Raw genomic sequence first — 25,934 nt, forward strand, 5'->3', positions numbered from 1 at the left:
GGTGAGCTTTATAGCTACTACACCATCATATTCAGCCGAGTGTTAAGGGCCAAGTAACGTTGGGCCAGACTCAAAATTCAGCGCTTCTCGGGAGACAACCCGAGCGTTTTTGTTTTGTTTGTTTTTTTTTTTAAAAAAATTTATTGTAGCAACTGTAGCCTCTCTTAATCCACACTCCAAGTTCAAGCCACCACCACTACTATCGGTCAGATCCAACACCACAACCACCGTTGCCGGAATCACCTCATTATCCCTCTCTCCTCTCTCTCTCCCCCCATCTCTCTCTCTACACCACCAACATAACCGGAACCTAACACCCCACCCCACTCACGCTTAGAGCCAAAATCACCCATCAGTCACCACCAAACCAATTTCGGCAGCTCCTTCCCCTTCGGCCACTCTGATTTTTCATTTTAACCCTTTCAAGCTTTGGCCGACACAACGAAATGAACCTCTCTAGTCTCTCCCCAACTCACCGAGTCACTCCGGACACCGAAACGAACTCCCATTTACCGCTTTCCTCAAATCACTTTCCAGATTCCGACTCCGACGACGACTCCGTCCACCTCCCGTTCAAAAACTGCCTGAAACTAGACTCTGTCATCCTCTCCACACTCAAATCCTTAATCGAATCCACCAAATCCTCAGCCTCCACTTCCAAACCCTAACCCTAGCCTACCTCTCACTCGCATCCACCTGCCGTGAAGCCTCAGATCTCCCCTTATCCCCCGTCCAAAACAATATCCTAGCCCTAGCAATCTCCTTAACCAAATCCACCTGCCGCGTTGTTTATTTTGTTGGTTGAGAAAGATGTTGCGTATATGAGGTTAGCGGAGGATCGGTTTATAATCGGTTTTCGTTTATTATTGTGACAGCTAAAGGGCAACCGAATATTAAGTCATAGAGAGAGGGGGGGGGGCGAGGGAGTGCATATATATAGGGATGGAAATGGGTCGGGTTTAGGTATTCCCAAACCCATACCCGGTTATGAAAGTCCATCCCAAACCCGTCCCAAACCCGTCGGGTTTTAATAGGGTAATTACCCGTTGGGTTTCGGGTTTTCCCATCGGGTTTCCAATCGGGTTTTGTTAAAATACCCATTGGGTATACTCGACCTAAAACTCATTTGGTTTCTATCAGAATTTGACAAAATATAACTAATCGATCACAAATAATGATACCATAAAAATAAAATGTCTCAAATAATTGTTATAAACAAGTTTCAACAAATGATATAGTTAAAATATTTAGAGTATACTCTATATAAACATAAAAAAAGTTATGTCGGGTATATAATCGGGTAAATGGGTTAATATTATCGGGTAATCGGGTCGGGTAATCGGGTATATTACAAATCCCAATCCCGTCCCAAACCCATGAAAATTTTCAATGTTAATCCCAAACCCGTCCCAAACCCTAATGGGTCGGGTATTACCCGTCCCAATTATGTCGTGTTTCGGGTTTCCCCATCAGGTTCGGGTTTCATTGTCATCCCTACATATATATACTTAATATTATTTTATTTTTAATAGTAGAATGACCAAAATACCCTTATGTGCCTTGCAGATGACCATATTTAACGAGAAAAGTTAACGGAGTTAGGGCCAAAGGACATAACATGATAGGGTTTTGAAACGTAAATGATGTTTTCTGCTATTTTTTTCGATAAAGGACGTCCACTGAAAAACCAATTAAACATAAAGGACGTCTTTTGTCAATTTGTCTAGTTTTTATATGTAACTTACCGTACATATCTACATATATTTCATGTCATCATTTTATCTTTGTGTTCTTAGCAACGGATATATGATATCATACTGTACAAAATATAATCCACTTTGTATCTTTTGATTTCCTTTTCTTACATTATTTTAGTTCTCAAAGAATGGCTATGAGCTTTGATTTTAGTTCTTCACGATCTGAGCATATTATGAAAGTCGCAAATTAAGCAACCAAAATAAAGAAAAAAGTAGCACATATGATGTAACCAAAATCAACATATATGATTCATTCTACTTTTCTGGCCGACTTATGCTACTGATTGATTTGAGTTAAGCTAAATATATCTTTAATGAGCAAAAAAGAAAGAAAAATATGAAAAAAAAATAATAAAACGTGTCAGGCAAATAGTACTTCGTAATTAATATTATTAATAAATATATTATTATTGAATATATTTTCTGTAGGCACATTTTGCATATATCTTTTATGGAGATACTAAAAACTCGAGAAAACAACATGACCACGTTTAACCTGTTTCGTGCCAGACTAAATAAAGTCATTGATGCATTTACAGATGCTACATGAGATTTGGATCTAAAAAGAGATATGCGAAAGTTACAAATATAGATTTTAATATATACTAAATTAAGGCAAAGCCTAAGGTCGTTCACGGTCTTGTTATTAGGTTAAACCATGAGTCAAGTCACTAATAATGGTTTTGTATTATTTAAAACTAAAACAGAAACGTTAAAATTTTAAAACAAAACCAAAAATCGAACTGTTAGTAACGGTTTGGCTCATGTTTAGTTTTACAGTTTTGCCTCGTTAGGACTTCACACAAATTATCCTAAAGTAACCTTAAGTTAGATTTTGATGGTAGCAAGAATTAGAATGCATCAAGTAAGAAGTTAAATATTATATATTAAGTGTGTGGCCGGATAATAATTCTAAAATCATTTAGTTGTTTAGCAGCAAAACTAATATGCTTATTGAAAGGAATATAACATCCACATAAAAATATATTCATTATGAAGTTGCACAAAATAATAAATACTATTAAAATACATCCAAATTTAAATAAAAAATAATAAAATACAAATACACACTACATTAGCTTGAAGTTTAGAGCTAATTAAAAAAAATAAAGATATGCAATACATATACTCGGTTGACAATTTATAATAATTCATTCTCTGATGTGCTAATTTTGACCCGTTTAAGTTTGAATGGAATTATTCGAGTTGCATTTAATCAAATTATTGGAGAAAAGTTTTTTTTGTATTAGACTTTTTAAATGAAGGTTTAGACAAATCTTCTATGAAAATTACATTAAAAATGAAATTTTGGAGAACCCGACGCCAAAGTCTGTTAAAAAAAGTCACAATCTTCAAAGAGGTTTATTCAATGAAAAAAAAAATAACAGGGATTTTTATTATCAACTTTAGTATATTATATCTAGACTAAAACACATGTCTTTTAATATGTTTTGAAATTGATGGCTTAATTTGACTTGCAATCACTTTTTTTTAACTATTTCATTTTATAAACAAATAGTGCATCAAACTTTTTTATACAAACAAAATTCAACATATTTGACATATTTAAGATAAAAGCGGTATTTTTGAAACTGAACCAAGACTTACCGGATCAACCGGGCAAAAAAAAACAAAAAATAAAAAACTGACCGGTTATTCGTGAACCCGAAAGACTTACTTCGAAGCGGAAAAATCCAATCTGGATAAATTAAATATTTTTAAAACTAAACAACCATACATAATAATTCATGCACCGGCTAATGACAAGTTTGATTACAAATACATTTTATAATAGTATGTTTCCTTTATTGATTTCTTCCTTGAGCAATGTGGGATTTAAATAATATAGTTTTCTTTTAATATTAAGATGTCAAGTGACACAAGATGGTCTAATTAGATACCACGTAACACAACCACATTTTTATTTATTGTAATAGTAGATATCAAATCACACCTATGCTTCTAATGTTGCTCAAATTTTATGATTTTGGTCATTTCTTTAAGACAATTATATGTTCGGTCTTTATTGTGTAATGGAATGAAGGGGGAATGAAATGGGAGAAGGAATGAAATGGACAAATGAATGAAATAGATCATTACCATTCATTTGTCTTGTTTGGTTAACATATGTGAATGAAATGAATAATTACTTTATGTTGTTTGGTATCAGAAAAAAATTTTAGGAATGAAATAGAAATAATAAAAATATTCCTATCCCAATATATATATATATATATATATATATATATATTTAACAAAAAAAAACTGAAATGGCGACGGTGGTGGTAGCTCTGGAGATCAAAATGGTGGTGGCGGTGGCGATGGTGGCGGTGGTCAGGCGGCGGGGGTGGTGATTGTGGTGGTGGTGGTCAAGCGATGGTAGCATTAGTAGTGATGCCGGTGGTAGGTTGGTGATGATGGTGGTGGTGGCCAGGCAATGATAGTGGTGGTGGCGGTTATGGTCGGGTGGCGACGGTGACAATGGTTGTCGTGGTTATGGAAACCATGGTGGCGATGGTAGCTTTGGTGGTAAGGCGATGGTGGTGGAGGTGGTGATGGCGACGGTGGCGGTCAGGTGGTGGTGGCGGCGACAGTGGTGGTCAGATGATAGTGGTGGCTATGGTGGTGGTGGCGGTGGTGGCGGTGGTTGTTGTTAGACGATGGTGTTGTTGAGAAAGTAGGTTGAAGAAGGAATAGAATGAAAAAAAAGAAGGGGGTGGGAAGGAATGGTTTGGATGGAATGAGATTCCATGTGTAATGGATGATTCCAATCCATTGCGCAACCAAACACCTCTTATTTCATTCCCACGTAATGAATCATTCCATTCCGCCTGTCATTACTGCATAACAAACGCTACCTTATACTTTAAAAACCGTTAAGCCGTAATATTTCTTCGCCATCTCACCTTCTGAAGCCAGTAAAACCTGTTACCCACTCAAACACACTTGCCATTGTTGGAGTTTGGTGGTGTACAGGTGTCGTTTTGTATACATAATATAGCGCTTTTGTTTTCGAAATAATCCCTTGGCATAAAAAGGACGTATGATGATGAGTTGATGACATGCAAGTGAAAATTTGATACGATTGGGATTGAGTTTGAAAACTGTTTATGGGTTTTTAAAAAGCCAGGATTTGAGACTTTTAGAAAACTGTTTTTTAACCATTTCAAAAAAACTAAAATAAAAGGTTTTTTGTGATTGCCAAACACCATTTAACTTATTGGCTTTTTGAAAAAGCCAATAAGCTAATAAGGTTCAAACTCAATCCCGAACATACCAATGTCACATACAACATGCATCTAAGTCGATATTGATGTAAAAAAGTTTGATATACAAGTAATAGTAGATACATGACTATAAAAATAATGGTATTTTCACTTTTTTATAAAACAACTTTAGAGTTAATTATAAAAAAGTCCATATGATCTGGTATTAGCCACATCTTAGGGTCTTTAAAAAGTAGACTGTTTAGGTTATTTAGTTTTCATTTTGTAGTAAGTTTTTTAATAACTAGAATACCCTTGATATTAAAATAAAAAAATAAATAAACAAATCCGTATGTTCAAGAAGTGTGACCAAAACTTTCCTTCGTAAAACACAATGTCGATATGTTGTCGTCTCCATCGACACAATCTAGAAATGAAAGTGACCTGTGGATTCCTCAACACATGTGTTAACTTAGACCATCTACTTTAAATGTGTATTTCTCGCCGGATTTTTTTTCTTTTTTTTTGGCTCAAGCTTATATGAAAGTCTCTACCACCGTTGATTGCCTCCTTTAACTTCACCAAACTCGAACCCAACACCATCCTACAAAAACTAACCAAACCACCACAAAACCCTAACTATTAATTATTTGCAGAATTTTTAACGACACCGTTTCATTTTCAAGAAACATAACCTTAGTGTGTTTGAAAGTGTCGATAGCCGACATGGGGCGGTCAGAATAGAATAACAACTGAGAGCGAATAGTCAAAGGCTCAGAAAGTCAGAATTCAAGAAAGATAGAGTTGGTTTTTGTATATATAATAATTTTCTTTTTATATTAATAGAAATTAGTGTTAAACCGGCCTTAAATTTATTGCAAGATGAAAACAACATAACCTTAAATACAAACTTAGAATACACACATGTGATTAAGGCTAGACCACGAAACTTGTTATTATCTAACTTTCTGAACCTTAATACCCTATAAATGCGTATATTATATTAGTTTGATCATTCTTTGTTACAGGAGTTTTTAAAGTTTTGTTTTTAATCGTTTTGATATTTTACAATGATTATTTTATTTTTTTAACGTAATTTTGTTTTAATTTAATACATATATATTAGTTTGTTATTATAATTTTTAATATCAATACTATATATAATATACAAGAGATGGGCAAATTAAGATGCTTAAGTTTTAAGTAATTTACAACATAATCAACATATGGTACAACTACAAAACATAATAAATAAGGGCAAAATAGACTTTCAAGCATAAATTCACACGTGAACTTTCAATTCATATAATATATTTATAATTTTTTACCTTAAACTTTTATTAAATACAAGAATATTTATAATTTTGCCCCCTAATCTTTAACCATTTAATACCAATTATTTTAATTTTAAACCAACTTTCCCCCACGATTTTTAAATCGACATAACTTTTTCGTACGTAAATATTTTTTAGAAAATGTTGCACCATAAAAACGAGCATTTTATTCTCTTTAATTTGAGTATGATATTGTTGGAGTTTTTTTAAGTTAAAAAATCAACATGTTACGTATGAGTGTTCAAGGCTAGTTTTGATGGTTTAAGTTAAACATGAGAGCCTAACTATTAGTAACGATTATTTGTCATCGAAAATAGTAACTAAACAGTAGAAAATTGAAACCGAAAGTTAAAGAAAAAAACAATCGTTAACCTAACCGATGATCGATTTAAACGGTTGTAAGGTTTCAAACCGAACCATGAACTCCTATAACTGTTACGTGATTACCAGAGTCTATGTTCAAACACCCGCTGCATCGCGCGAGCATTCTTCTAGTATCTTATTATATTTAAAAATATCTTTTTTAAAATTGTGCTGACACCCGAAATTATGTGATTAAATAAATTCTTATCTATCTGTTATCGGTTAAGGGTTCCTACTCCTCCCCCCACCCAAACTCCGAATATAAAATTATTTGTGAAATTTAAATTTGTTGTGATTTATCGGTTTCGTGTTAAAAATATTAAATATGCTTTCAAGAGGAGATAATTACGTGGGAAGAGGATAATTACAAAACTACAAACAAAAATGGGCCATGCCCAGTCACACTCCTTCCTTACTAACTAAGAAAGTGCCCCGTAGATTTATGTGTGATGGAGATTTTCTTTTTAACGGTCACTCAAATTAACAGACTACTTTATTACTAGACTAGGTTAGAACCTGTATACGACACGGGTAGAAATATTGAAATTTTCGAACAAACACATGTCATTTGAAAAGACAACATAAGTTGTTATATGTTATTCGAGACGACAACATACTTTAAGTTGTAAATAATATTGGTACGAAAACCAATGATTGTGAAATACAAAGATAAACCCAAACAACATTCAAATTACAATCTTTGAAAACATAATCAAAAGTTAAAAATGTAAAATTCATAAGCTACTAAAAAGACTTCCTTATAAACAAGATTTATTCTTTATTTGTAACGTTGTCTTCTTTGTTTAATATAAGAATTTTAACACCACTCTTCACTCTTGATAAAGCTACATAGAGTAGTCTATGTGTAAACACCGGGTCTTTGAGATAGTCAACTTTTGCTAGAGATTGACCTTGACTTTTGTTAATGGTCATTGCAAAATAGACTACAACTGGAAAAAACTACCTTATTTTCAATTTAAACGAAAGTTTCTTATCTGAAGGTGTTAGACCACAACGAATTATATAAGTGTGACAACCAGTATTAGTATCTGAAATAACTTTTACTACAACAAAACGCCAACCCAAATTAATTACTCGTAATCTAGTTCCATCACACAAACCGTTCTTCTAATCCATATTCATTAGTAACATTATTGGCACATCGACTTTTAGAACCAATCTATGAGTCAAAATAATTTTGGTCTTTTTTATTTTATTTAGCATAATGTGTTTATGAAAATTTTAGTTCAAATTAAAATATAAAAAAATAATTTGTATGATCTTACTTAAAAACCAAAAAAATGATTTTTTATATGGACCACGACTAAATTTGTGAATTTTGTTGCAAAGTATGGAAACAATATAAGTTGAGTTAACCAAATATAAGTAAAAAAATAATGGAGAAATATCTTTGCGCCTTTAATTAACATAAATTGATTCGTATACACATCTTAATTAAAACATATATTTTAATTGGTTTTAAGAAAATAAAATATGATTGGATAACTGAAAATTATGTTTCGTATCATTTCTAAAAAAGAAAATAGAAAAAAGAAATGTGTGAACATACATTCAATGTTATTAAAAAATGTTTATCAAAAAGGTATAATGTAGTTAATAATAATTATAATAAAAATCGTTTATAATTTTATGTTAAAAGTGCCTAATTTTTAGTTAATAAAATATTAATTTTTATTTACTATATTTTAGTTAAATAAAATTATATTTTAATACAATATATTGTATTAACGCGTTTAAAATAAAATGTTACCGTTCAAAATGCTAGTAAGTATTTCTCTTGGTGTTGAAGCTGCACGTTTACAAAATAATACATTCTTAAAAAATATTTAAAGGGTAACTAAAAAAAATATTAAAATAACTAACCGTTTGAATTACCCCTCTTATTGAAAGACATTGATTGACCAAAAATTACGTTTTCGTTAATTTGAAGACATCTATAATAGAATATAATATGGTTAGTATATGAAAAAGATGAACAGCGTAAATATAAAAACAGAATTTTATATAGCATGATGTTTCAATTTTGCTGACTTAATGAAGGATTTTAATCCACAAGACAGAAAAATTAAAATATCGGGTAACCAAGTACTATTAACTTTAGTGACAATTGTAGGTTATTTATATTTGGTGTTCATATAGATATTAAAGACATGAAAATTAGAAAGATTACACAAGAAACAACAATAACACAACTTACTCAACCGGATATGAAGACTATCGGCTAACTTGAATCGACATAGATGATCAGAAATTCATTTATGTAAACGTATCTAACCCACCAATATATTTCTATAATAGTCGCCCATGTTACACATGGGTTAAAAACATAGAAACAACCATATACATATAGACAACCATAAAATTTCATAAATAACATATTAAAGCAACACAAATATTTTAGCATAACTTTGTAACCAAAATATTAAACATTTAGATTGTATACATAAAAAGTTAATACTTACACAAACTTATTATACACCTAAATTAAAAAAACCAAACGAAGACATGAACATGTTATCATCATATTAGCCCACCATCAACTTCTTCGACATTTTATTAAAAAAAAGTCATTTTGCTTTACAATATAAAAAACAAAATAAATCATAGCCACCTGAGTAAATATACAACTAAAGTCTTAAGGTATTATGAGTTTCATTTCAACATTAATAAATAAATAAAGGTATATTTTATTATAAATTATTTTGTAATTAAACTTTTGTTTTATTTCGATTCAAAGACATTTTAGTTAAATGTATTAAGTTAAATCGAACCAATAAATTTTTATTCTACTAATTTCACTAATTAAGTATAACTAAAATAATATAGAGATAATTAAAATTAAACCAGTTAATTTTTATTATATTACATAGAAGTCATTCCCAAATTAAAATTTTATTAAAGTGATTGCAATCTGCAGTAAATTATGTTTCAAACTATTTAACATCATTACTTTATTTAAAATTAATTTCATTATATAATTCTTTTTTCAATTGTATACAATAATCTTGACATTTATGCGTAATTAAAAATTGTTCAAATATAAAAGATGGAAACTTTGTTGAGATTGGAGACTATTAAAAACTACAAAAGAGTTGTCAAATTCGATTCTTAAAAACAGAAATAAATAAATGTATAAATGATTGGAATGTATCATTAAAATTAAATATGATGATTATTTAGCATAAATAATCAATTATAGTGAATATCTAAGATTATATGTGTGAATACCAATACGATTACAAGTAACTTTGAAATGAATGATAAACTTTGTATTGCGAATCTCTTGGACTTGGCTGCTACAAATTCGAATTATTTCTAACAAATGTCAAACAGGAAAAAAAATATATAGTTAGTAACTTACCATCAAGGAAAACAATCAATGTATTTAATTGAAATGTCTAACTATTAACTTTAAAAGGTCATATTTGTTTCGGTAAATTATATAAATTCCATACACTTTCTTTTGAGTTAGTTTTTCGTTAAATAATATTCATGACTGGCTCATATTTGAATTTTGTTAGTTTCAAGAGACAATGAGCTATGATTATAAAATGGTTATCGAAAATATGTGTGGTTTATTTTAAGTATGCATCTTGACATTTAAACATAATTATAAATTGGTCAAACAAAAAAATTGAACCCCTGGCTAACTAAAACACGTAAAATTCATTAATAATAATAATGAATATTTATAATAATAAAATAATTCTAAAATAAATTAAAATACTATACAATCAATTCTGTTAAATGATTAATAATTTCTATTAATTAATTTATTGCATTTATTATTACGTAAGTATTTTAGTTTAATTAACATTAAACATTATTTTAATATATATGCTTAATTACCATAATTGTCTTTTTAATCAAATATTCGGAGATTCAAAATATGGTACAACATAATATAATATATTGTATATCTTAAACTAAAAATCTTATATTTCTGTTTGTCTATTATTATCTTATATTATACATGAATATTATATTATCCCTTCTTTATTAAACGTCATTTTAATAAAGAAATATAGTATATACATAGGCTTAATTAATTGTATCATATCCCGTATAATAAACATCCTTTGAAGCTAGTTTATACATTTATTTTTATTTAGTTGACTCAATTAAAATTTTCAATTTCATATCCCGTCTCTAGTAAAAATTATTTTAGTATATAGGCTTAATTAGCATATATTATTTTTTATAAAGCTAAACAAAGTTATATTCTAGGCTTAATTATTTATGTTATTGTTAATTGGGTCTAATTTTAGATGTATGGGAATTGACAATTCATATCAGTTACTGAAATTCTTTAAATTTAAATGATTAATTATATTAATGGTAATAAATATCAATTACTAACTTATTCTTGTACATTACTAATTTTGTGCTCTATCTTGAAATATGGTGTAGATTTAAACATATCAATTTTAATTATATTGTAATTAATCGTGTTTAAAACATAATATCACCTAACCTAACTAAAACACGTATTATAAGAATCTTTATAAAAACATAAATACATTAGTTAATTAACAATAATAATTTATCGGTTACCTTAATTAAAACATGGTAATTAAAAAATTATAATAAAGACATATTAAATTGGTAAAATATATTAAAGATTCTATAATGTACGTGAGCATTGGATTATTAGCTGTATAACATATTTTTGTAAACTTCATATAAGTGGTCAAGAATTCGAATTTCAAAATGGTTCAAATAAATAATTTTTATTATTCACTTAAGGAATTTAGTTGCAAATGACATTAAAATTCACAATAACTTGAAATATTTAGAAGAAACAAATATTTTTTTTATTTAATGCATGAATATTGAATAATTATGAAATTAGTTTATATTTATGGATGGTATTCAAAAAAATAAAAAAGGTTGAAAAAAATTAGTCAAATTAGGAATGAGAATTATGTCAAAAAAAACTTATTCAATATAAATGGTCAAATTGAGTCAAATCTTTAATTTATTCAAATTGTTGTTATTTAAACATATTCAATATAATCAAATATGTAAATGTTATTTAAACCTATTCAATATAATTGGACTTTGACCAACAACATTATAAGATTGATTATCTTACTATAGATAATTTAATGTATTATAGAATAATCAACTAAATTTCATTTCAGGATTATACAATAATCAATTAAATTACATAAATTGTGAAAAATAAATAAATACATGAATACTAACACAAATATAAATCAATATTAAACAAAAATAAAAGACATCTTATCAAACAATTCTCAATCCATGAAATTAGATATACCAAGTTGGGGACAATAACCTGAAATGATAAAATTAAATATTAATTAATATTAATATCACATAATAAATATATTACAAATTATGAAAGATTTGAATCATGTGAAAAAAATGTAAAATTGATGTTATAACTTACAACCAGAAAATTTGAATCGCGTTACCGGAAAAACTAAATAGTGAAGATCTCCACCGAATCTTCGATTTTGATATACAACCTAAAAAAATTATAAGAAAAAATCATATAATTATTAATATAAATACAAACAAAAACGGAAAATTATCTGTTTAATCTTGGATTTTGATATAGAATCTAAAGATATTATAACAAAGTAATATAAAAATTAAAATAAATATAAAACCTTACCGGAAAACCGTAATAACTTCAACATATCAATTCAATCTTGGATTTTGATATACAGTTATTTATATATGTTTCCCATGATAATTTTTTACCGTATTCGATGATTTATGATTCATTTTCGCTTAGAATTGATATATCACTAACTAAATGAAGTTTTGTAGGTCTCTGGTGCGATAAACAGTCAAAAAGGATTTTAAACGAGTTAAAACGAAGAACCAGGACAAATGAGGGTTGAACCGGAATGAACCAGTAGAAGAACCGGACTAGAGGGACCTGGTCGCTTAACGCGACCAGGAGAAGGAACCTCGTCGCGTGACGCGACGGGGATATATTGTGTCGCCGCGTAACGCGGCCAAAATCCTTTATCTCGTCGCGTGGCGTGACGAGCACCTTTTTCTGGAAGATTCTGACATGTGGACGGGTTTTTAAAGCCTTAATCACTATTTAAACATCTTTAACTTAAAACCTAAGGAGAACCTGACACCAGCCGAATTAGAGAGTTTTTGGAGCCATCTTACGAGTCTTGTGGTGATTTTGAAGGCAAGAGAACATCCGGTGAAGAGCTAGACGTTTAAGATCGAAGAATACGGGTTTTATTGCCTTTAATCTTTCTTTCTTCATTATTTCACCATGTTTTCATTATTATTTGTTTTGTTTGATTTAGACTTTAAGATGCTAGGCTAGACTTCATGTCTACCTAGGTTTGATGAACATGTTTGAGACTTGATTCTTGCTTTGGATAATTGTTTGATTATGGATTTCGTTATTTAATAGTAAAGACTTGGTTTTGTTTTCATGATGCTTATAAGTATTTATTATCTTGATTGATTATTAACTATTGCTTCACATAGATCTTTTATCTTTTGATTGTGTTCTTTAGATTTAGGGTTTATGTTTAAATCATTACTTGGTGTTTTGATTATTGTGATTAAATGGGCCCATTAGATCATAGAAGCTTGTTGATAGTTAGTTAGGGTTTTAAATGTTTTGCTAAATTCCAAAAGCTGTAAGGTGAGGAGTTATTCATGTGTCTTGGTCAATTGCATGCTAGGATAGTAGTGACAATATTCTTGTTTATTGTGTTGATCCATGTTCATGATGTCATGTTAGCTTATCAAGTTATCTAGAGTTTTGTATTTCGTAAGATTGCTTGTTTTAGATATTATTAATTAACCCTAATTGATGACTTTGCGAAAATCAATATTACTGATTGCTTAATAATCTAATAATTGTACTTTGGGATTTCATTTGATTCAGTCAAAGGTCCTTAGGGTTTGTTAGATGAATATGTTTAGAAATCAGTTTCCATAATCATGTTATTTGTCCATTGCTTGATGATTGTTGATACATGGGATTTTTACCTAGGTAGATTCCTTCTCTTATTGGTTTTGATATTGTGTTTAATTGCTTGTTTCTCGTTTGCTTGTTTATTTACTTTTTTAGTTTAATATTAGTTTAAAATCCCCCTTTAAACATTAATAATAAATATTCGTGTCGTAAGTCGAGTCTAATTAGTTAATTAACGTAATTTATAGAGTCATGTGGGTTCGATATTCCAGACTTACTTAGCTTTAGTACAATTGACCGGTTCACTTGTCGGTGTTTTCTGTAGTTGAGTCTTAGGTCTAGTTTTTAAAACTTGTTTAATTTAGTTGATATTTAATTGACTGTTTTTAGCACATCAAGTTTTTGGCAAGTTTTTGGCGCCGTTGCCGGGGACTCTTAGCAATTGCGTTATTAGTTTTGAATTTGACTTATCTGCTACATCCGTGCTATTTGTTTTATTTTTGTTCGAGTCGTAGGAGTTTAATTTAAGTTTTAGTTTATTTTAGTTTATTTTTAAGTATTCGAGTCTACTCACTTGGTCTTTTGCGTTTTCAGGTTTATGCCACATCTTCGTTCGCAAGGACCACCGCTGGATAATCTTGGATCTTCTCCGTTGAAGACCGAGGCTAGTTCGTCAGTAGAAGAACAACTGTCAGAATCCGCATCTACACCAAATTCGTCACCACCCACTTCACCACCCGAAAGTCCTAGAAGTCAAGATCCAATGGCCGACAATAGGAAAATTGCTGCTCAAGCCTTCGATGGCTTAACCAGAAACCAATCATGCATCGTCGTTCCCGAGATCGACAACCCCAACTCGTGGCAAATTCCGTCATACGTCATGAACAACATCGTTCAAACTAATCAGTTTCATAGGAACGATGATGAGGATGCGACGGCTCATATTAACCGACTTTACCGCGTTTTGAAAACTTTTAAATTGCAAGGTGCTACTGAAGATGCAATTTTCTTACATCTTTTTCCTTTTTCACTTACAGGTAAAACAACTACTTGGCTTGACACGCAGCCACCTGGTACGTTCACCACTTGGGAAGCACTACGTTCTGCATTTATCAAGAGATACTTCCCACCGGCTAAAGCGGCTGTTCTTCGCGATCATATTCACTCGTTTCACATGGAGCCGGATGAGCAATATTGCCATGCTTGGGAGCGTTTTCAGAACTTGGTGCCTCGATGCTCACAGAATGGTCTCACACCATGGGCTCTCGTGGAGAAATTTTACAACGGGCTGAACTACGAAACCCAAGTTCGGTTCGACACAGCCGCAGGAGGAAGTTTACTGGCGAGGAAGAACGTCACCGAGTGTAACGAGATGTTTGAGAGCTTCGCTCAATCTGACCTTGCCAAAGTGCCACATCACGGAAATTCCACTCCCGTTAGCAGTACATCCTCATCAGCTCGAGGTGTACACTAGGTTAATCTGTATACTAGTGTGGCTGATGCTTTGGAATCACTAACTCGAGAGGTTAAGGAGCTGAAGGCCAAGGTGGACATGTGTGAGTTTTATAGAGGTGGACATGGTACGTTGGAGTGCCTGGTGATGAATCAACAGGTCGATTTTGTCGCTGGTCAGAATAGGTTTCCCAACAATTACAGTAACAATAATCAGAATTGGAACACCTACAAAACCCGAATCAGAATAATTCCAACTGGCGTCCATCAGGCGCACCACCCGGATTTCAAAATTCTTATGCTTCAGGACAAGGTCAGTATTTTAATGATAATAATACTAATAATACTAATGTTCAAAATAATGTTCAGGACTCGAACGGTGGAATTGGGCGTTTGGAAGAGATGATGAAGCTAATCTTGGAGAGAGATCAAGCAACACAGAAAAAGTTCGCCAAGCATGACTTACTCTTCAAAAACCAACAATCTTCTATTCTCGATATTCAAAGGACTGTTGGTGACATTGCTCGCCGTTTAGAAGAAAGGCCCCCAGGTTAGTTTTCGGGTATTCCTCAAACTAATCCGGCTGCTCAATTGAAAGCCATCTCCACTCGTAGTGGTAGGGTTTTCGGTCCGGAGGTAGTTAGTAGAGAAGTTGAGAAAGATGGGGAAGATGAGTTGATAGATGAAGATATAGAAATGGAGGCTCCGGGTAAGTCAAAAAGTACAACACCAATTATAGAGCCGCAAGTTGAGAAAAACACCGAGAATAAGCCGGTTGGAGCCCGGCCACCATCACACATCATCAACCCTGCCTATGTCCCGTACCCCGCTCGTCTAAAAAACAACAGTATACGAAAGATTACGGGCATTTTCTCAATATATTTAGCCAATTAAATGTCAACCTCCCGTTCGTCGAAGTCCTCCATCATATGCCTAAATACGCCAAATTTTTGAAAGATTTTCTTAAAAGGAAGGATAAGTTGGAGGATTTGTCGACTGTACCGCTAAATGGAGAGTGTTCTGCAGTAGTTCTTAATAAAATACCGGAGAAATTACCCGACCCCGGCGTTTTTACCATTCCATGTTTTTTCGGAAGTGATACGACGTGTCAAGAATTGGCCGATCTTGGAGCTAGTATAAACCTCATGCCGTATTCTTTATATGAAAAGCTAGGCCTAGGGGAGCTCACCCCTACTCGTATGACGTTGTCTTTAGCCAATCGTTTCGTTAAGTATCCGAGGGGTGTCGTGTAGAATTTGCTCGTTAAGGTAGATAATTTGGTTTTTCCCGCGGATTTTGTTGTTTTAGATATGGAGGCCAACGAGAGAGTTCCTATTATTTTGGGTCGTCCGTTTTTACGTACTGCTAGGGCAATTATTGATGTGTTTGAAGGTAAGATAACCCTTAGAGCCGGTGATGATAGTGCCACTTATTTGGCGAAGTCCATGAGGCATCCGAGTGGTCAAGACGGTCTCATTGATCCATGTCACCCAGTTTACTCCATAGAATCATCTATTTCGGGCATGGATCCAAGTCTTGACGAGTCTCGTTCGGTGAGTTTAAGTGTGGGAAAGGAGTGAAAGGTTTTGAGTTCTCGGGTAATGGTAAAGTGTGTCAGAGAACGGGGTGGTGGAAAGCGTAAGGTTGAGAGGGTTTGTGGAGTTAGAAAGAAAAAAACAAAAGTTGATGGATGGTCGGATAATGATTTGGAATCCTTAAGGGCATTGGAGTTCTACCGAGGTAGAAGAAGCTCCACTCGGTCAGCCACGTGATTCGCTTAGCATGGGTTCTTGAGTGAAAACTCAAGTGTAGAGTTTGTATTATTTTCTTTTATTTTTATTTTTATTTTCTTTGAGTCCTAAATGTAGTTTTTATAGTACGACTTTGTTTGGTGTTTTTGAGTTTTGCTAAATTTGAAGAAAGACTGTATGAGCTAGTGAGGCGATCCCCAAGGAAAAATTTATTGAAAAAGACAAGTGTGGGGATGGAGCAGCCGAGCCGTGTACTTTCTATTTATTTATGCTAATTATTCATGTGTTATTTGTCGGTTGATTGAAATACTTTAATTGCTTAATATCTATCGTTACGATAAGATACATTTTTAGATATGTTTGTTGAATTTCGGCCGCTTATGTTCGTGAAAGAAGGAGTTACCATTTGCTGAGCACGTTCGTAGTTGGAGGGCTTTCATGGAAGAAGACTTTGGCATCATATTTCATGCGCATATTACCAGCTAAGTCTTTTCCTTTATCTAGCTTGTTAATTATTTTTTATTTTGTTTTCTGTTTTTAATTTTTAGTTTTTAGTTTTTTTTGTAGTCCGACTTTATTTTTAGTTTTATTTTTATTTTAAGTCGTCCTTATCCTTGCATTGAGGACAATGCAAAATTTAAGTGTGGGGATATGATATTTGAGTCGTAGTTTGGTTTTGCATAAAAAATTGAAAAACTAAAAATTGAAAAATGTTTAAAAATGTCCCTTGAATCTAGTTTTTTGCGTTAAAGTGGGGGATGATGATATTAATCGAAAATTGGTTTTTCACACTACTAATAATATGAGATAAATAAAAGAAAGCGCACTTAACTTGGGATGCGTCGGTAGGCTCAGCCTTGAAAATGAAGGGGCAAATTTGATAAAATGGGTCGGAAATCTCTTGTGGGTAAAGCGTTTTGTCCGTAGAAAATAAGTAATGAAAGGTCAGCCATACTCAAGCCTCAATTTTTGGTATGAAAAAGTGGAAAATATTATAAAGTTTGAAAAGTTTGAAAAAATTGAATACGTTATCATATGATGCTTGGGTAGGTTTAACGTTAGAGTATGCCGTGTAGCCTGTGATATAAATCTTAAACTGCTAGTTTTAGTGTTTTACACATCATTAGCGTATGGTTTTATAACCTTAAATCTTGTATTGATGGGATGCCCCGGGTCCGAAGACCATGGGTCTGTATGCCGACTATTCATCTGGGTATTCACAATTCCAAATGGGGTTATGAATATTTAAAATAAAGCTAAAAAAAAGAGAGCAAACCCGCAGTTTTCTGCCACTTAAGTCTCTAAACATGATCACAAAAAAGTACAAAAGTACAAATGCATTACAGACTTGATCATCCACACTGTTAGCTATGTGGGGTCCCCTTGCTCGCGTCTCATTACCATTAAGAAACGGACCACAAGGGACACGCTACATGTAAACCCTACAGATGAAATTTTGCATACTCACCTATGGTGATGGTTCAGTGTATTGCTTGTAACGGGGGTATGTCATGTTGTGGGGAACACTAGCTATGAATTAATTGAACCTTAATAATATCTAATGGCTGCTTGGTAGACTTTAATGCTTAAGCTTAAGTGGATAAACAATACCATTGATCGTCTTAACTATTCATGGAAAAAAAAATAGAGCAACAAAAAGTTTTAAATCTGCTAATTTTGAGGTTAAAGTCAAGTTGGGGTGGTTAGGTCCGGTAAAAGCTGAAAATAAGCGGGTCTTAACTATGTAAATCACTGAGTAAAAAATTGTCGGATCTTCTTTGTCCCGGTAAAGAATAAGGCATGGGTTTAAGTGGACAACAATATCGATGATCGCAGTTATTGCGTTTTTTCCGAGCTTTAAAAATCAAACTATATGTTTGTTAGACTGTATTTTCCGATTCTGATCTAACTGCATCAAACTTTTTCAGGGACGAAAAAAGAATAAGTGTGAGGATATTTGATATACAATTATTTATATATGTTTCCCATGATAATTTTATACCGTATTCGATGATTTATGATTCATTTTTGCTTAGAATTGATATATCACTAACTAAATGAAGTTTTGTAGGTCTCTGGTGCGATAAATAGTCAAAAAGGATTTTAAACGAGTTAAAACGAAGAACCAGGACAAATGAGGGTTGAACCGGAATGAACCAGTAGAAGAACCGGACTAGAGGGACCTGGTCGCGTAACGCGACCAGGAGAAGGAACCTCGTCGCGTGACGCGACGGGGATATATTGTGTCGCCGCGTAACGCGGCCAAAATCCTTTATCTCGTCGCGTGGCGCGACGAGCACCTTTTTCTGGAAGATTCTGACGTGTGGACGGGTTTTTAAAGCCTTAATCACTATTTAAACATCTTTAACTTAAAACCTAAGGAGAACCTGACACCAGCCGAATTAGAGAGTTTTTGGAGCCATCTTACGAGTCTTGTGGTGATTTTGAAGGCAAGAGAACATCCGGTGAAGAGCTAGACGTTTAAGATCGAAGAATACGGGTTTTATCGCCTTTAATCTTTCTTTCTTCATTATTTCACCATGTTTTCATTATTATTTGTTTTGTTTGATTTAGACTTTAAGATGCATAGACTTCATGTCTACCTAGGTTTGATGAACATGTTTGAGACTTGATTCTTGCTTTGGATAATTGTTTGATTATGGATTTCGTTATTTAATAGTAAAGACTTGGTTTTGTTTTCATGATGCGTATAAGTATTTATTATCTTGATTGATTATTAACTATTGCTTCACATAGATCTTTTATCTTTTGATTGTGTTCTTTAGATTTAGGGTTTATGTTTAAATCATTACTTGGTGTTTTGATTATTGTGATTAAATGGGCCCATTAGATCATAGAATCTTGTTGATAGTTAGTTAGGGTTTTAAATGTTTTGCTAAATTCCAAAAGCTGTAAGGTGAGGAGTTGTTCATGTGTCTTGGTCAATTGCATGCTAGGATAGTAGTGACAATATTCTTGTTTATTGTGTTGATCCATGTTCATGATGTCATGTTAGCTTATCAAGTTATCTAGAGTTTTGTATTTCGTAAGATTGCTTGCTTTAGATACTATTAATTAACCCTAATTGATGACTTTGCGGAAATCAATAATACTGATTGCTTAATAATCTAATAATTGTACTTTGGGATTTCATTTGATTCAGTCAAAGGTCTTTAGGGTTTGTTAGATGAATATGTTTAGAAATCAGTTTCCATAATCATGTTATTTGTCCATTGCTTGATGATTGTTGATACATGGGATTTTTACCTAGGTAGATTCCTTCTCTTATTGGTTTCGATCTTGTGTTTAATTGTTTGTTTCTCGTTTGCTTGTTTATTTACTTTCTTAGTTTGATATTAGTTTAAAATTAGTTTAAAATCCCTCTTTAAACATTAATAATAAATATTCGTGTCGTAAGTCGAGTCTAATTAGTTAATTAACGTAATTTATAGAGTCATGTGGGTTCGATATTCCGGACTTACTTAGCTTTAGTACAGTTGACCGGTTCACTTGCCGGTGTTTTGTGTAGTTGAGTCTTAGGTCTAGTTTTTATTACTTGTTTAATTTAGTTGATATTTAATTGACTATTTTTAACACATCAGATTTTGATTTACAACCTAAAGAGATTATAAAAAAAATCATATAACAATTAAAATAAATATAAAACATTACCGGAAACAATAGAACCTTACCGGAAAAACGTATAACAAAATCGGCCATTACCAAAATATAGAAGACGGTTGAGGAATAAGCCGAGAGAGAGAGAGAGATTAAAATGGTTAGGGATTTAAATCTTGAGATTTATATAATGTAAATGAGATGATTTAGTAAGTTTTTGAATTCTTATAATAATTAAAATAATTAATTTCATAATTACATTAATGGGTTAGTTATGATGTTTGACCAAATTTTAAAAATATTCAATAATTATTAATAATCATTGATTGTCTAGTATTTTAATTTATTTTAGAATTTTTTATTCACATGAATTATTAATAATCATTGATTGTCTAGTGTTTTAATTTATTCATATGAATTATTAATAAAAATACTCAACATAATATAATTAATCAACATTTAAATAATTAATTAATTCATATAAGGTGTGGAAAAATAAGTTACTAATTTGGTTTTAATATAATTGAAAAGTAAAATCAACACCATATATAATTTTTTTTTTTGCTGAATTTAGAATCATTCAATGGGTCAACATCGGTATTTATAGTAAAAATGTATAGTAAAGATTAAGGATGCTAAATCAAATGATATACCACCTTTAATTAAAATATACAAATTCGGTAATTAAATACTTCCGTAATTTAAAATTCAACCTCATATATTTAAATCATTAATTGCTAAATTATGAATAATTATTCTCGGTCAACATTAGTATCTATAGTAAGCCTTATGGATGCTTAGTCAAATAGTTAATCAAATAATAATTAATAATTAATTAGAATATAGAAATTCCATAATTAAATATTTCCTTTTGTTAGGTTATTAAAAGGTTTTAAATTTAAATTTCAAAACGGTGTATATGACGAAATTCACATTTGTGGATGATTCTTATTATTTTATTCCTAAAGGTTTGCTTAATGATATTTATAATTATTTGAAGAGAAATGTTAAATAGTAAGTACCTCGTCTAAATAAATGAGTATTTGACCTGTGATGAAATAAATTTTTAATATCATATAATTTAGTAGTGATAATTTCGTAAATATCATTAATTGCCTAGAAATTCCCTAAAATGAATTTAATTAGCCGGAGTCAAAATTATGAATTATAATTATTAATTTGAAAGATAATTATAAAATATTCAAGATTAAAATTAAATTAAATATGAAAGAGAATAATAATGAGAATTTATTGTATCTTATTTAAATATATTTTTGATTTATTTTATTAAGATGAAAATTAGAGAAGTGATTGATATACATGGAAGGTTTAATCAACAACCAATAGAAAGAGGGGAAATGGACTTAAAGCCTATTGCTTTAATAGTATAGTTAGAAGTCTAGGATGTCACGTCCCCAAAGAGAAGCTTATACATCAGTCTTTCGTCATTTTTGATCCGAAAAAACGACCTTAGAAGGAAACTCACCTTAACCCTCTTAAATATCAATATAATATAATTTATCAGCCTAAATATCATTATATCAATATAAGATATTCAACATTTATTAGCTTAAATATATCTATATAAATATTTAACATTTATCAGCCTAAACATTTATATTAAGTATTTAACATTTAATACATTACTGAGTTAGATTACGTGAATTAAGTTCATGAACATAATTATTCTATAAACAAATTACAACCACAACATAAAGATCCGACCCAATACACAAATATCTCACTTTCTCAGTCCATAAAGAAAAATTCAAGTTGATTATTGGTTAACAACTTGGTAACCCGGGCTTACCATTTAGGAAATACAATAAAATCAAAACACGTATTATTATTATTAAAACGACAAATTAGACCCCAATTTTTATTCGTTTGTTTTTAACTTTTTATATGCCCCTGTTTATATGCTCTAGGTGGAGTAACGAGAATTACGAAAACCTAAGGAGGTGAAAGTAAAAGTGTGTCTAAATGATGCAGGAAAAAATATAATTCCGTTGCCGGGACTTGAACCCGGGTCTTTCAGGTGAGAGCCGAATATCCTAACCAACTAGACTACAACGGATTCTTGTTTCACTTCTTAACTAAAGCTAAATGACATCGAACCTGAGGTTTTAAGCTTGCTACAATAGGCATTAAAGTGTTGAACGATGATCTTTCTTTTAACAGATCCTAAACTACTATCGTTAAAACAATCTAATACCAATTTCAGGGGATCGAACATTCTAACGCTCATCTTTTTAAATTAGAGAGAGAGAGTGTTATAATTGTTAGTAAATATAATGATATCATTATAAAACGTGAGACATGATATAATTAGCTATTGAATTTAGAGTACATGTTAAAGTGTAAGTAAGAAAATCATTTTGTAGAAGAAATCTAGAGGGTTATAAGTGATTTTTTTTATTATTGTTTAGTTGAATATTATTAAAAATATACGAACTATTACTTATATATTTCGTTAAGCATAAATAGTTCATATGTTCCAAGAACGTACCTAGAGCATTTAATTAAGGAAATCAAACACTTAACCAAATAATGTGGTATGGAGAAGGAAGTCGCTAATTATATTATCAATGTCCATCTTAAATAAAAGCGGGGATTGGGGTGGGTAATGTAGCTCAATTCTGGACAGATAATTGGACCAGAATTGACTTATTTTGAGGTATATGTTTCGATCTTTGAATTAGCTAAACATAAAAAGGGCTAACATATGTGAGTGTTATATGACGGTTGGCACGGTGGCGCAATGACATGGAAATGGAAGAGGATTCCCTGTTCGGATCAATAGTGGAGAGAAATTGGGTCTGTTATGATTATGTTATCAGTAAGCTTGGCATTTTCCAATGAAATGGAAGGGTATTGTTGACCCATAGGTCCAATTCAAGGGTTACTTTATTTGTTGCACCTTTATTGTCTTATTGATAGTATATGTGGGTTGATTTCTTTTGCTATGAGGTCCTATTATTAGGGTCTCCAATCCCATGGTGGTTTTTTTTTGTATTGCTTTAATAATTTAATAAATTGTTGATTAAAAAAATATTGTTGATTATGTTTTCTTATTCAACCCAACCGACAACATGGTGGGGTCGAAGTTGTTAGGAAATACTAGTTAGAAGATACCACAATTATTTTCATGGAGATCTGGTTATATTAGAGCACATAGAGTGGCAGACTGGCATCCGTGATACCACCCGGCAAATACAAATTACGGATGGCCCAAAATGGTAACTGCACCCCGAATCAGGGGATGTAGGGATAATTGAAAGATGTGTGATGTGGGGGATGCCGAGATAATTGAAAGATGGTAACTCCATGTCCTCTTAAGTTTTCTTTCTAATCATCCTAATTGTATTCCTACAAATAGTTAATAGTCTATCAATGTTATATTTTTCTTTTGATTGACGACATTTCATAAAACAATCAACAACCGGACGAGCAAGGCACGAGAACAAACAAAACAAAGCGAATAGCGACCAAGGAAAAAAAATACATAAAAGCAAAGTTGCTCCAATGAGAGTGATGAGACTCAACTAAGGAATTAAGTTTAAGAAAACCTAACGCGCTTTGATCTCTCGAACAATGGCATCATTCTAAACTTTCCATATAGCTAAACAAAATTTCCAAATAATTCAACAAGTTACCACATAGCTTAGTTTCAAAAGTAAAAATATTTTGAATGGCTTATATGGTTATCACATCGTGATAATCACGTATCAATTTGTTTTTTTCATATAATGCTTCATGGGCTATTTTTCAATTAAAAAGGCCCAACTAAAAAACCTATCGGGCCGACCAGAGCTTTCTAAAAGTAAAATAAAAAAATCACTAGGGTTTTCATTTTCCAATACATCCGATCCGTAGAGGAGCTCGAGCCACCGTTGCCGTCTCATCTGATAATACAATGGTACGCTGCCATCTTCACATTCTTCTGAAACATCAATTTGATGTATACTATTCAAATACCCTAAACACACAAACGTATGTTTGCAGGCGCCTAAGAAGGAAAAGGCTCCACCGCCGTCGTCCAAGCCCGCCAAGTCCGGTGGCGGCAAGCAGAAGAAGAAGGTCACCACACCTTTATTTTATTACATTATTTATTTATTTATTTATATATAAGCTCAGCTCGAGCTTGTGTGGACGGATTTAAATAAGATTTTAAAAAGTAGTATAAAAATATACTAGGCTTGGTATTTGGTAAGGCTCGACGAGCATAAACGTTCTTCCCATATAAGGTTCGTTCCTTGGCTTGACAACTAAACGAGCTATTTTTTGAGGTCTTGAGCTTGGCTTGTTTCGAGCTTTTTATGGATCGGTTTGCGAGCAGCTGGGATTGTGTTTTAATATTGTGAATTGGATTGTGATGAATATAATTTGGGGAAAATGCAGAAGTGGAGCAAGGGGAAGCAAAAGGAGAAGGTGAACAACATGGTGTTGTTTGATAAGGCCACTTATGATAAGCTGCTTTCCGAGGCGCCTAAGTTCAAGCTCATTACTCCTTCCATTCTCTCTGATCGTTTGAGGATCAATGGATCACTTGCAAGGAAAGCTATCAAGGATTTGATCGCCAGAGGGGCTATTCAAATGGTGTCTGAACATGCAAGTCAGCAGATATACACCAGAGCTACCAACACTTAAGATTGGTAAACTGTTGACTCTGGTATGTTCATTTGGTTTTAGTGCGCTTTAGTTTCCCCCGGCATTCAGCTATTGCTCACCATAACATTGATTTTTAAGAAACTTATGAGTTAGTTTTTCTAATGGCAAAATATCTTTCTTCGAGCTGATTTATGTTACATGGTTATATTTGAATGATTGTCACTGGGTATGTTCAATTGTTTGATTTCAAGCTTCAAAGTGTGATTATTTTTAAGATTGTTGTTGAAAAGAAAAAATTTTTTAGATCTTTGTCACAGCTGTCTAAATGACTATAAATATAGAAGTAAATGATATTTTAATAGCAGAACTAGCCCTACGCAGAAAATGATACTTAAGTAACGTCTTGTATATGGGTAGTAAGTTATATTAGGCGTGTTTACGGTTTAATCCGGCTAGTTTTTGCCAATATGGTGACTTTTGTTATTTATCATTTGTACGGCAGTTTCTTAATCGGACTAAACCGTTGAACCGCAAAAATTTGGATATCAATTTGGCTGATTGACTTGCTTTCGTTTCAGAAGTTGGATCAGTTTTGATCGAAATAGATTGCAACATTTGCATAAAGGCAATTAGTTTAGGTGTTTCCAGACATCTTGTTTACGGTAAGTTTACCCTTTATTTCTTGTGATTTTATTTTATTTTTAATGATAAGGATAAAATAGTCACTTCACATAATTTAAACAGTAACTGGAATACCAATTAGTGCCAACGATCAATGGTGCTACGATAGATTGAAAAGTAAGGATTGTAAGTCTTTATAAAAAAATAGGACTAAGGGGCTGTTTTGTGCTTTTCCCACCATTAAGATGTCCGATTGATTTAGATGTTTCACT

General features: G+C 32.0%; 1 protein-coding gene and 1 non-coding gene across 3 annotated transcripts; one reads left to right on the plus strand and one right to left on the minus strand.

The window, feature by feature from the left end:
• The first annotated feature begins 230 nt into the window (after positions 1–230).
• On the plus strand, positions 231–25,315 carry LOC143593788 (small ribosomal subunit protein eS25-like). 2 transcript variants are annotated; one of them, XM_077073299.1, is made up of 4 exons: positions 231–235; positions 24,324–24,349; positions 24,436–24,510; positions 24,832–25,315. In XM_077073299.1, the coding sequence occupies exons 2-4, from the start codon at positions 24,347–24,349 to the stop codon at positions 25,078–25,080; spliced, it is 327 nt and encodes a 108-aa protein (XP_076929414.1). In that variant the 5' UTR covers positions 231–235; positions 24,324–24,346; the 3' UTR covers positions 25,081–25,315. The 2 variants fall into 2 exon arrangements, with proteins under 2 accessions (XP_076929414.1, XP_076929413.1); XM_077073298.1 differs by lacking the exon at positions 231–235 and having other exon boundaries at positions 24,305–24,349.
• Positions 22,435–22,507, minus strand: TRNAE-CUC (transfer RNA glutamic acid (anticodon CUC)). The gene has a single exon. It is a non-coding gene; the product is annotated as a tRNA-Glu (tRNA).
• Positions 25,316–25,934: the final 619 nt, after the last annotated feature.

Source organism: Bidens hawaiensis, unplaced genomic scaffold, assembly GCF_021521415.1.
Source record: "Bidens hawaiensis isolate Kalapana, Puna unplaced genomic scaffold, B.hawaiensis_p1.1 tig00042803_1, whole genome shotgun sequence".
NCBI lineage: Eukaryota > Viridiplantae > Streptophyta > Magnoliopsida > Asterales > Asteraceae > Bidens > Bidens hawaiensis.